The 12,988-nt window shown below is 42.3% G+C and overlaps 1 protein-coding gene across 2 annotated transcripts in view; it reads left to right on the top strand.

The window, feature by feature from the left end:
- STAC (SH3 and cysteine rich domain) overlaps window positions 1-12,988 on the top strand; it is a 101,982-nt gene that overhangs the window by 71,633 nt on the left and 17,361 nt on the right. For both annotated transcript variants that reach the window (XM_065885590.1, XM_065885591.1), the window contains 2 exons: window positions 3,064-3,128; window positions 4,464-4,552. In XM_065885590.1, coding sequence (XP_065741662.1) covers window positions 3,064-3,128; window positions 4,464-4,552 — 154 coding nt within the window. The remainder of the gene's footprint in view (window positions 1-3,063; window positions 3,129-4,463; window positions 4,553-12,988) is intronic.

The following is a 12,988-nucleotide window of genomic DNA, read 5'->3' as shown; positions in this document are numbered from 1 at the left end:
ATCAATAAATTCTACCAAACATTTTTTAAAATATATTTATTTATTTATTTATATTTGGCTGCTTTGGGTCTTCGTTGCTGCGCACAGGCTTTCTCTAGTTGCGGCGAGCTGGGGCTACTCTTCGTTGCGTTGCACAGGCTTCTCATTGTGGTGGCTTCTCGTTGCAGAGCACAGGCTCTAGGCACACAGACGTTAGTAGTTCTGGCACGTGGGCTCAGTACTTGTGGCTCACTGGCTCTAGGGCGCAGGCTCAGTAGTTGTGGTACACGGGCTTAGCGAGCCACAACTACTGAAGACCGCGCACCTAGAGCCGGTGCTCGGCAACAAAGAGAAGCCACCGCAATGAGAAACCCGCACACGGTGACGAAGAGTAACCCCCGCTCGCCGCAACTAGAGAAAACCCACACGCAGCAATGAAGACCCAATGCAGCCAAAAATAAACAAATAAAGAAATTTATTTTTAAAAAAACATTTGAGGAAGGTAAAATTTTCAGATTACATAAGCTCTTTCAGGACAACAGGAGGTGCACAGGAGGACAGGCAGCAGCATTCTCTAACTTAATTTATGGGACTGGTATAATACCTCAAAATCAAAGGAAGACAGCATGAGACAAAATCGCTGGCTAGTCCCCCTCGTGAATATGGATGCAGAAATCTGAAATAAAATCATCTTAGTGCACTGAATCCAATAATGCATTTTAGAAAAGCAGTGCATAATTACCAAGTTGAACTTATTCTGGGGATGCAAATGTGACTCAATGTCAAATAAGCTGATAATGTAACTTGTACATGACCAGGTTAAAGAAGAAAAACCAAATCATCAGCTTGAGGCAGACATGGGTCTCCCAGGACTGCAAAGTAAAAAATAAAGACAGAATATAGAAAAGGGAAAGAGGAAAGCTCTTTGAGGACTAGCAAAAACTAAAGATTCATTTTGCATCTGTAACATTAGAAAATATGCCTGTGTAATGGACATAGATTTTGAGTGTGTCCATGGGTAAAATCAACAGCCAAATAGATTTTGAGTGTGTCCATGGGTGAAATCAACGGCCAAATTATTTTTAATGAAATGAATTAAAAGTACCAAACATAAAAGGTGTCTGATACATTTTTTTGGTAAAATAGTTACCTTTCTTTATGCCTTTCCCCTCAAATCAAAGTCTTAGAAATAGCCAGAAGGAATGGGTTTTTTAAAAAACTCATTTTTTTTGGCAGTGTTCCAGTTCTGTTTGCAACCATATAGCTGAAAACACATTGGGAGTCACTTCAAATAATTTTCAGCATAGTTCACAAAATGATACACATTTTTGTGATGGCTAATGGATAGTCAATGAAAAGCTAAAATAATGTGAAATTACAAAATTATAAAATCAGTCAAACTGAATATTGCATATGTACCTTATGTCATCCCCCTTTTAGATCAATCAAGAATTTTCTAAGATGCTCTTCCCATGTTTCCATTCAAACATTCAGTATTCTTTAAATGTATCCAGTTTTATACTTATGGAATCAAATTATGCCAAGATTTCAGGTAATCACTTAAAACCAGAGAAGAGTGTTGCTCGTCTCTACTCTTAAAACCGGGAAGTTGCGTAGCCAAATATTGAGGCAGACAAGGCCCTTCATTTTCCATTTTCCTACAAAGCCGAGTGCCTCCGGTGACTGCATATTGGCTTCCTAGGGATAATGGAATTGCACCCACAGGCTCTGGAACTATAAACCATGGGCAACAGATGTTTGCTAAGCATCAGTACATTTACAGGGGCTCTTGTTCTGAAGTGTGTTTCCTACATCACAGTTATTGAGTCCATTTTAAGGACAGTGGAGATTGTCGATGCACTAAATGAAAGAGGATACAGAGCTTTCCGTGGTGTGTTTCTCTTCCTCTGCTGGTATCCTTGATCCTCTGAAGGAGGACCAAAGGGAAGACTAATGTGTTTTTTTGTTGTTGTTTTGTTGTTGGTTTTTTTTTTGCGGTATGCGGGCCTCTCACTGTTGTGGCCTCTCCCGTTGCGGAGCACAGGCTCCAGACGCGCAGGCTCAGTGGCCATGGCTCACTGGCCTAGCCCCTCCGCAGCATGTGGGATCTTCCCAGACCGGGGCATGAACCCGTGTCCCCTGCATCGGCAGGCGGACTCTCAACCACTGCACCACCAGGGAAGCCCTAATGTGTTATTTTTGAATGTCAAGTCATCTAAAAGGTAGATTAATTTCAACACTACAACCCTATTGTATAGACTCGGGAACACTTGCTACCTTTTATTTTTATTTAAGGAAGATACATGATGTTGGTCTCTGAGATAATTGTGACTGATTGAACTAGCTAAGGCAGAACCCCCCATACCCATCAGGGACCTCCCACAGCTGTGTGTGTGGACAGTGAAAACTCCTGCCCGTTGTAAGAAGCCTTTTTCTTCAGCGAAGGCCACAGAGTGGCTGCTTAAATGCAAAAGGCAGAGAATTATGTATTCTAAGAACAAACTAAATGAGAAACCACTATTTAATTTTCTTTCTCAACAGCAGCCCCAATGCATTGACAATAAGAGATTGAGAAAGTATTTTGAAGTTTAAAACTAAAGCTTTACTCTGCAAATGGAATGTAGAAATCATTAAGAAACTAGAGTCAAGATATTGAATAGAGATCAAAGAATCTGATACTTGAAAAACTGAATTCAAATGCAGTTAATTTGGGCCATACCTCACCTACCATCCCCTTAACAGATGATTTGATACATTTAACAAAGATTAATAACATGGTTTCTGCTCCTGAGAAGAGCTCTGCCAAATGAGACCAAGCAAATCAGGAGGATGCGTGCTGGCCTGGAGGCCTGTATGAAGGTGTGGGCCTGCAGAGAGGGTGGTGCAGGATGCTCAAGGGAGACGGGGAGCATCACGTGGAAGATGACACGAGAGCTGGGTCACTGAGGATGAGGAAAAGGTGGGGAGAGGTCAAGTCGAAGGTATGGTGCTGGGAATAAATAAATAAAGCTGCATCTTTCAAGCATGTTTCCAAAACATGGTGACTGGATTAATAAAGCTCCTGCTTTTTCTTGTCTCCTTCAGTGTTCACGTATCCAGAAAATGGCACTGACGATTTCAGAGACCAAGCAAAGAACATAAACCACCAGGTATTCATAGATGTCTTGGAAAACAGACCAGACAGGGTCCTTAGATCATTCTGTAGGTCACCACCCAAGTGGGTCATGAAATGGATTTAGGGGGGCCCAGACCAGCATTTTTAGAGAATAATGTAGCATAAGGTACATAGCGTAGACAGCATTGAGCAAAACAAATACTACAGGGCATCCAGGGTACAAAGGATAAGCATTACACTGTATGCTTTTGTTTCTGTTATGTAGTCACATACAAGTTGATATATGCTCTACAGTGTATTAATTATATAATTATGTAATATATTATGACTATTTTAAAGTACATAAGTATATATTTATTACATTTTATGGTAATTTACATATGCAATTAGAACAGAATAATATTTCATAAAGTACTTGAGCTTCGGATAGCAGAGCGAATCACAAACAAAAAGAATGTAGTTGTGTGCAACTTGTGTTTATGTTTTCTATATATGGCATATATTTATTATATTATGCATTTAAATGTATTATACAATTATGTATTACATATATAGTGTATACCTATACAACATATAATATGTCACATATTATATAATTTTAAATTATGTATGTTATAAAGCATAAACATTTATATAGGATTAACATTTATGTAGTTAATAATAATAGCTAATGTTTACACAATACCTGTAAGACTCTTGTATAGTGTACAAATTGGGGACACAATGGAATCGACCTCACAGGGCTGTTGTGAGGTTTGAGTATGCTAATCCATGTACCATAATACCTGGCACACAGTAAGCCATCAAAAATGGTAGCTTTTATCATCTTTACTGCAAAGTTTCATAACCAGTAGATGGTGATACCATAACATAAATTAAATCAGTCTAATGCCCAAATCTGTAATTTTTCCACAACATGAATGAACGAATTTCTGGATGAATATACCCAGATCCCTTTGATATGCTAGATAAAGAATTGTAGGCTAACTGAAAAAAGTCTATTTTAGGAAATGGAAGTTGTTTACTACTATTCACATGTCTCCTGTCTATAGAGAGAATATTCTCTTGCCTGGACCCACCTTTCGTGAACAACTATATCAAAGAAAAAAATTGATTTGAAGAAAATTGCAGTATTTCTGACAAAGAACTCTACATAAATGTTTCCAAATAGTTTGTGGTGAAATCAAACTCAGCCAGGAAATTAAAAATAAATCTATGTTTGGAACAAAGTATTTAATAACATTTAGGTATTTTAACACTTAAGATCCATACACTGGAATTACATTTAACTTCCCCATTTCCTATTTTCTTTCTTCTCTCTATTTCTTCCTCCTTCCTTCTCTCACTTCTCTTTTATTTTCTCTTTCAGGGACCTCTTTCCAAAGACCAATTACAGATGAACACCTATGTTGCCTTGTACAAATTTATACCACAAGAGAATGAAGATCTGGAAATGAGGTAAAAATATTTTTAAAGGAAAAAAAGAATGAAAGAAAAATTTTAAGTCAGTATCGTTTCATGTGAAAATATATAATTCAATCTGCGCTCCCTCCAAGTGTCTTAGAGCAACGACTGTCAAATGTTAGTGTGCAGGGCTGGTGAACACAGATCGCTGGACCTTATCCCGGGAGTTTGTGACTCAGCACGTCTGGGGTGGGGCTTGAGAATCTGTATTTCTAGCTGGTCTGCAAGTGGTGCTGATGCTGCTGGTCCAGGGACCACGCTTTAAGAAGTGCGGTTAGGGCTTCCCTGGTTGTGCAGTGGTTAAGAATCCGCCTGCCAATGCAGGGGACACGGGTTCGAGCCCTGGTCCAGGAAGATCCCACATGTCGCGGAGCAACTAAGCCCGTGCGCCACAACTACCGAGCCTGCGCTCTAGAGCCCACGAGCCACAGCTGCTGAAGCCTGTGTGCCTATAGCTGTGCTCCGCAACAAGAGAAGCCACTGCAATGAGAAGCCCGTGCACCACAACAGAGAGTAGCCCCTGCTCGCTGCAACTAGAGAAAGCCCGCGCGCAGCAACAAAGACCCAATGCAGCCAAAAATAAATAAATTAAATTAATTAATTAATTTAAAAAGCAGTTAGCACATCGTCACCAGAGCTGCTGCTGGGAGTTTTCATGAAGGTTGAGCAACAGATGCACTTGGCATCCTGTGGGGTCCAACAGGGAACCAAAAATGTGTACTTAATGCCCAAATTAACACTGATTGACCAATCAAATTAAAACTCTTTGTTCACCCTGCTGGAGACTGGCAGCTCCTCCTGGCTCCTACCCGGAGCTACTTCTGTTTCAGGAACCATCCCACTTCATGGTAACTGAAACGAGAGGACAGGTGAGCCTCAGGGCCCTCACGAGGTCCTTCTCTGGACCACAGTCTCTTCGCGTTTCAGGGGTAGTGTGACTGGAGTCAGTCCTGTGTTCACACCCTACTTGCTGTGTGACCTTAAGCAGTGTCTGAACATCTCATTACTCTGGTTTCCTTACTTATAAACGAATAATAATGACCGTTTCCCCTTAAGGCACTTGTGAGGGTGAAATGAATAAGGTTCCTAAAACATACAGCACCATCGTGGTAAACACTCAGGAACTGGTAGTCAGTAAGGTGTTTGCAATGTCGTGTTCACTGGCTTATATCAAAGAAAAGAACTCACTCCTTCCCTCCATTTATGACCCAAAACACAAGTAATCTCAGGAGAAGGCTTTGGTGTTTTCCAGTCCTAGAGCAGGATACAAGGGGCTGCTTTTGTAGCCACATGGGCCCTTAGCGATGGGTTCTCTCCTCTTCTGAAGAGCATGGAGAGAGAAATCAGCACAGAAGACCACTTAACTGTCACAGTATTAGGGAAATAGCCTCCATTTCTGTGGCGGACTCCACTTGTCCGAGTGCCGTGTAGGTCAAGTTATCAGTCGCCGATCATCCCTGAAGATGACTCTGGAACGCCTTGTCTCCACCCTGGAGCTCTTTGAACGTTTCCGCATCTCAGGTCTGTGCCATTTCCCCGGCATGGTCCCTCTGGCTTTTGCCTGAATATAGTTCCTCCTCAGTGAAATCAGCCTTCTCTTCCACTTTCCCCAAAGCCCCTTAAAAGGAGAGAGCTACCAAAAACCTCCATTTAGACCCTGTTTCCTGGGGCCCATATGCCACCGGGGTCAACGCTGGCCGCTCAGCTGCCCCTCCTGGTGCATCACCCAGCGGGACTCCGTAGCAGATGTGGGTGTCCTGCAGGAGTCTGGGAACACCCCCGCTCACACCCAAGGTCAGTTTTCATTATTCGTCTGTGGTCTGCTTCCAGTTGATTCTTGGATCTTTCCAGGGCAGAGTTCAGGCCTGGTTCCTAGCTCCTGAGATTCCTTCAGACAATTGGGTTATTGTACATCTGAATGTTCTCCATCCTTGAGGAAGAATCACCATGCTGGACTCACTGGCTGGAGTTGTAAACATTACCTAAACAGCCTGGCTTAGGTGCAGCAGGATGAGATGGCATTTGTCAGGTGAAGCCCTATTCCATCAAAGATACAGCAGACTCTGCTAGGCAGAGCCTGCCTAGAATTCATCACTGAGGTGGTGCCTTGCCCTCAACTGACAGTCCACGTTAACCATCTGCTGATGAAGACAAGGGTGACTTATATTTACTTTGCAATAAATAGTATACTGGGTCCTTCTTGAGATTATCGTTTGGGTGTCTAGAGTTTAAAATTTAACAACTCCCCTTTATGCAGATCCCACAGTTTTGTATTAGAAGATTGTTCTGAAGTCGTCAGATGGAAAAAATAACTCCAGAGAAATCTAGACTATTACTGGGGTACTGAGGAGTAAAGTCTAGCTGCCTGGCGGTGGTCGTAAGTTTTTGTGCTTAGGTTAGTCGGTTACAGGCCTTTAAAAGTCAAGTTGTCTGGTCACGAATCAAACGTTTACAGTCTGCTTCGAGGCAGACCAGGACTGTTCACTCCCAGAAGTGAAATGTCTGCGTTACATAGACTGCAAGATTGGAGTGATAAATCATACTCATTTTTTTTGTAAAGAGATTGTAGGTTCCCATTTTAAAAGCCAAGCTCTTGATTTAGAATGTGTAAGGCAATGCTTCGGGGATTTAGTATCATTCCTTGAATGAACTGGTGCTTTGTGAATTATCTTTTTCTCCTTAAACCATGCGGTAGAAAAAAATCCTTTTAACAAAATACCATTCTCATCTCTATTTTCTGACAATAGGGCATCTTACCTAACTTTCTGAACCTCTGTTTTCTCATCTTGAAAATAGTGATAATAAGCCCTGCCCTCATAGGATGGCTGTGATTAAATAACATAGTAGGAGCTTAATAATATTGGTTCCAGTCAGTTCTGTTCATACTCCAGAGGTAGGTGCTTCCTTTTCAGACTTAAGAAGTGAGAGAGAAAGAATGACATACAACATGGATTCACCGAATGTTTAGGAATAAAGAGTGGGCATCACTTGACCTGGATTTAAGCCCTAGCCAAGCCACTCACTTAGCTGTGTGACCCCCATGAAGCCTGAGAAAGTTCCACAAGCCATCTGAGCCTCTGCTTCTACACTTGTGAAAGGAGATAATCATTGTGCCTTTCTTAGATCTGCTCATGACACTCAATCTTTGTTTAAAACTCTCTAATGTCCTCCCACTTCCTTGGGTCAAGACTAGAATACTTACAGGGACCTCTGGGACCCGTACAGTCTCATCCCTGGTGACTTCTCTGCTTTGTCTTGCACCATTGTTCCCCTCACCTCTCTGCTCCATCTTCTGTTCCCCAAAAGGATCCCACTCTCACCTGCCAAGGACTTTTTCTTCCTGCAGTCTGCTCCTCCTCTCGCCTCAGCCTCCTAGCCACGCACCACCACCACCATCTCACACACACACACACACACACACACACACACCTGCTTCCAGTTGACTGTTACGCACCCACTGGATCTCAGCTCCAATTTCTCTTCCTTAGTGCAGCCTTTCTTGATAAGCACAACCTGGGTGATGAGATCCTCTGTTACATACTTTCGTGACACCATATTTCTTTTCTTCAAAGTACTTATCTCATCTTGTATCTATTATTTCTTGAGTTACTTGGTTAACTTCTATCTCCCTTGTAAAGCCCATGAGAATGAGTCTGTATCTGCGAACACTTCTGTCCCTGGAGTGTAGTACAGTTCTTGAGATATAGCAGATGCTTAATAAATATTTCATGAATGAATGGATGAGTATTGTGGAGATTAAATGAATGAACCAATGTCGTGCCTGGCATATACAATTAGTGGGCAAAGAAAGTCCATGATAACATAATGGAAACTATAAAAGAGGAAGCAAACCCAGCTCAGAGGGTTTAACCAGGACGTGTTTCCTGGAGGAGATGGGCTTTGAGCCCAGGATGAATATGATTTGTCCAGAAGAAACTGTAGAAAAAGAGACCAAAAGTAGCCATAGGCGTATTCACAAAGAACAAGAGTTTAAGACAATTTGGCAGAAGCCCTGCTAAGCCAAATGCAGTTTGGGCATGGAGGAGTGAGCCTTAGAGAGGAGGAACCCAGAGTGCTACCCCCTTATTCTTAGGGCAGTGGTACTCCTCTTAGAATTTCTGTGGTCCCATCACTGGTCTCCAAACACTGTCTAAAGGCAGAAGCTTCACACAGTCAGCTTTGCTACAGTTTCAGGGCAAACTTCCTTCATAAATTCATCTGCTATTACCTCCCCAAATCTCTGGAGCTTTCAGATCATGATAATCTTCCCACCGTCATGGGCAGAGAGCAGGAGAGAACAAGGGCATAGGGCAGAAAGGAGCAGTGTCTAAGAGTCACACCTGGGGCTGCCTTCCACCTCTGACACATGCTTGCTACATCAGTTTGAGCAAACTGTTTAATCTCTTGCAGCCTCCATTTTCTCCTTCCTAGGGAGACAGAGTATTTAATGAGATAATGTAAAAAAAAAAACAGTGAGATTTCATGCCCAGGACAGAGTGAGGTGCACAATATATATATATATATATATATATATATATTTTTTTTTTTTTTTTTTTTTTTTTTTTTCTGGCTGCGTTGGGTCTTCGTCGCTGCGCACAGGCTTTCTCTAGTTGCAGCGAGCGGGGGCTACTCTTCATTGCAGTGCACGGGCTTTTCATTGCGGTGGCTTCTCTTGTTGCAGAGCACGGGCTCTAGGCACGTGGGCTTCAGTAGTTGTGGCACGCGGGCTTTCAGTAGTTGTGGCTCACAGGCTTTAGAGCACAGGCTCAGTAGTTGGGGTGCACGGGCTTAGTTGCTCCGTGGCATGGGGGATCCTCCCGGACCAGGGCTCGAACCTATGTCCCCTGCACTGGCAGGCGGCTTCTTAACCACTGCATCACCAGAGAAGCCCACACAATATATTTTAGATACCTTCTCTTCATAATTTGCATCATTTCACAATATGTTTTATTTCCTGGTCTTCTGATCAATTACCCTAAAGATATATAGTAGAAAAAACACAGTTTAAGTTTCTGTCTCACCTTTGAGCACATCCAAGGAGACTTTATCTAATTGGTCTGGTGATAAGGATGCTGTGACACCCTGTCCCTCATCTTCTGAGTAGGTTTTGTGGTTGCTGACATGACATGCTCTAGGTATGGAATTTCACCACTGATACACAAGTTGTGATGCCATCATGCAGGGCTCTCCAGCCCGTTGCTGATGATTTGAGGTCTCGTAACGTTAAAGAGGCACCCGGGTTCCTCTAAGTGTAATGAGCGTGTATAGTAGATAACTTTCTGTCATTAAGGGTCTTAGACAATTTCCACCAAAAACCCTTACTATCAGGTTTTTGAGGAGTCCTGAAAATTACACTTTATGGAATGCCAGCTTAATTCATGAGCAAAGCTTTTTAAAATGCTAGTTGAAATACAAACTGGAGAACCCCATTATAATCAGGACTGACTTCACTATCATGCTACACTGCCTTGTGAATTCACAAAGGTCATGTGTCAGTCATTCTGGCCAAGTGTGTATGTGTGTGACGCATCACATATGCACATACACTCCCACACACTCACAGTCAGATACACACAAACTCACACACAGTCACACACTCACACACATACATGCGCACACTCAGATACACCTGCATTTTTACACACACATATTAGCAAAAGCTTGATAACCCATGCTTAGCCTTTTGATGAAAGTAAATCCTGCCCTCCACATTTACACTGTAACCAGCCTCATTACCCTCACTGCTTCTGGATTCAGAAGTCTGCAAAACATTCATGGAGATATCAGTTATTATTCACACCAATGCATCTTTTTTTTTTTTTTTTTTTTTTTTTGGCGGTACGCGGGCCTCTCACTGTTGTGGCCTCTCCCGCTGCGGAGCACAGGCTCCGGACCCGCAGGCCCAGCGGCCATGGCTCACGGGCCCAGCCGCTCCGCGGCACGTGGGATCCTCCCGGACCGGGGCACGAACCCGCGTCCCCTGCATCGGCAGGCGGACTCTCAACCACTGCGCCACCAGGGAAGCCCCATCTTTTTAAAATCAATAAGAATAACTTTAGTGGCTTTGCCAAGTCGACATACCATTTAAATAATCAGCAGATGTAAAAAACTTTGAGTAAGCACAAACTCCTAAAACACGGTAGCGACTCTGAAATAAAAGATCTAGAATAAATAAAAGACTCTAAGGTTCAAATACATATTTTAGTGACCATGCCTATTCCAAAGAATCCATTTTGGTTTTCCACATCTAAATCATTTTCATTTTTATTATTTGTCCCCAGACAGATTTATGTGATAATGGCTGTGTTTCATAAGGGGGAAAAAAAGAGAGGAAAATAATTCTTATGGGCCAAGAGGGGGAATGAGGAAACTGCTGTTCGAATATTATTAAATATTAAGGGAGATACAAATTAATTGCCACTCCATGTGTGTGTGTCAGAACACCTAAATTTGGGGGCCTTAAAAGAAAAACATATCTTCTTTTGTGACTCCAAATTAGATTCCTGATTTAGAGTCTTGAGTTGCCAGATTCTTTCTTGGAAGCAGTGAGTCCTGGATTTTTCCATGGATAAGTCTGAACAAAGCCAAGCAACCCATTGTCTCATTAGCTAATATTCACAAGAACCTCTGGAGATGGGATGGCCTGAATTCACCTCTTCCTGATTTATTGAAAGCACCACTGAAAATCAGGTTAAAAGGGATTTTAACCCTTGTATGGCTGTTTCCAGGATTTGTTTCATCTACCCACCACTCATCACGTGGTGTACGAGCACGTACTCTCTGCAGGGTGAACAGTTCGCAGGCCCTGTTCTCAAAGAGTTCCAGCGGCCATAAGGCTGAGAGCCCTAGACAAGAAAGTGCCTCCAATGTGAGGTCTTGTGGGCGGGGATGTAGTCCAGGATGCTGCTACTGCACCTGAAGAAGGCGTTGAGGCATCACCTAGGAAGAATCAGTGCTTCCGACCACATCACCCCACTGCAGATAGGATTGTGACCCAAAACTTAAAAGGAAGAGAGAAAGAAAACTGATATTTAGGGAGCATCTACTATGTATCAAGTTCTTTACAATACATCATTTCATTTAATCTTAAAAAAAAAAAGAAGGCATTGAAGCAGCCTTGGGAAGCCAGGGAAGACTTTTCAAGCAGGCGGCATCACGGCCTAGCCAAGGCTTCCAGATAGAGGGGACATGGGTGCCTGTGCGGCTTAGATACTGAGCAGTCATTCTATTCTCTCTTTCCAGGGAGGAAAGGATAACGGAAGAATAAGTTAAACTATAGAACAAGAGAATTATTTTAAGAGGTGCCAAATGCCAGCCAATTGCAAACCCCATTACAAAAGAAGTGGAAATTCATCGCAGAAACATATTTAGAGTCTTACCTTCCTCCCAGTCTAGCGAATGGACTAGGTGTCCAAGCATAGCAAATGGACACCTAGCTGTTTAGTTCATATTCCAATGACACAGTTTATGGTCCTTTACCCTTTTGAGGGGAGGGAGGGAGAACCAAATCCAAGAACTCACAAGTAGAAAGTGGAGGCTCGGAGCAGTTACACAGGGAGGCTGATTCTCAGTCCACTTGTCTTTCTCCCACCCGAAACTTTCCATCCTACATTGACTGTGGTAGGTTTTCTCTCTGATAAGGTTGACAATTTATATTAATCAACAGATTCAGGTAATGCATTAATTTCTCCCATTTTGGCCACTCACGTCACTGCTTATAAATCTATTTGGATTATTAAGCCTGTTTCAAAAGAACAGGAAGCTTGTGATCTATAGAGTGGGTTCATGAAAAGTCACTCCTGGTCAAGGATAATTTTTAAAAATTAAGATAAAATCACAGCTGTTATACAATTATAAAATGAGCACATGTCAGAAATTTCATTTGAATCATTAATGAATGAGAGAACCAGTACAAAGGAGAATTCACACAGCACCCATATATAGGCAATTAGGAGTGCTGATGTGAATTTACAAATAAATGCAAAACTGGTCGATATTCACAGTAGTAATTAACTACATTCTGCCAGACACAATTCACTTGCATTTCTATAGATAAGGATCATTTGCATTATTGCAGAGATGTGCAATAGCTCAAAGACATTGAAAGGGGGAGGTGACCCAGAAGGGCATACCACACAGGACACCAGATCAGTCATCGGTTTTGCCCATTTCAAAGTCTCCCAAATTGTCCCTGACAGCCCCTTGCATTCTTTTAACAAATCTGTGGGGTTATTCAAGCAAGTAGTATCTTACAGAGAAAATTATGGTCAGGATGGTTAAACCACGTGTTCCAATCCTTAAGAATCTCCTGGAGAATGTTATTAAGATGGAGACTCCTGGCCTGCACCCAGGTCTAGAGAGTCAGATCCACTTGGAAATCTGTACGGTTGAGTATTTCTCTGGATTCTGATTACCTGCCAGATTTGAGAG

The sequence above is a fragment of the Phocoena phocoena genome, chromosome 10 (assembly GCF_963924675.1).
Source record: "Phocoena phocoena chromosome 10, mPhoPho1.1, whole genome shotgun sequence".
NCBI classification, from domain to species: Eukaryota; Metazoa; Chordata; class Mammalia; order Artiodactyla; family Phocoenidae; genus Phocoena; species Phocoena phocoena.
Note: the sequence above shows the minus strand (reverse complement) of the source record. Positions and strands in the feature narration are given on the sequence as shown.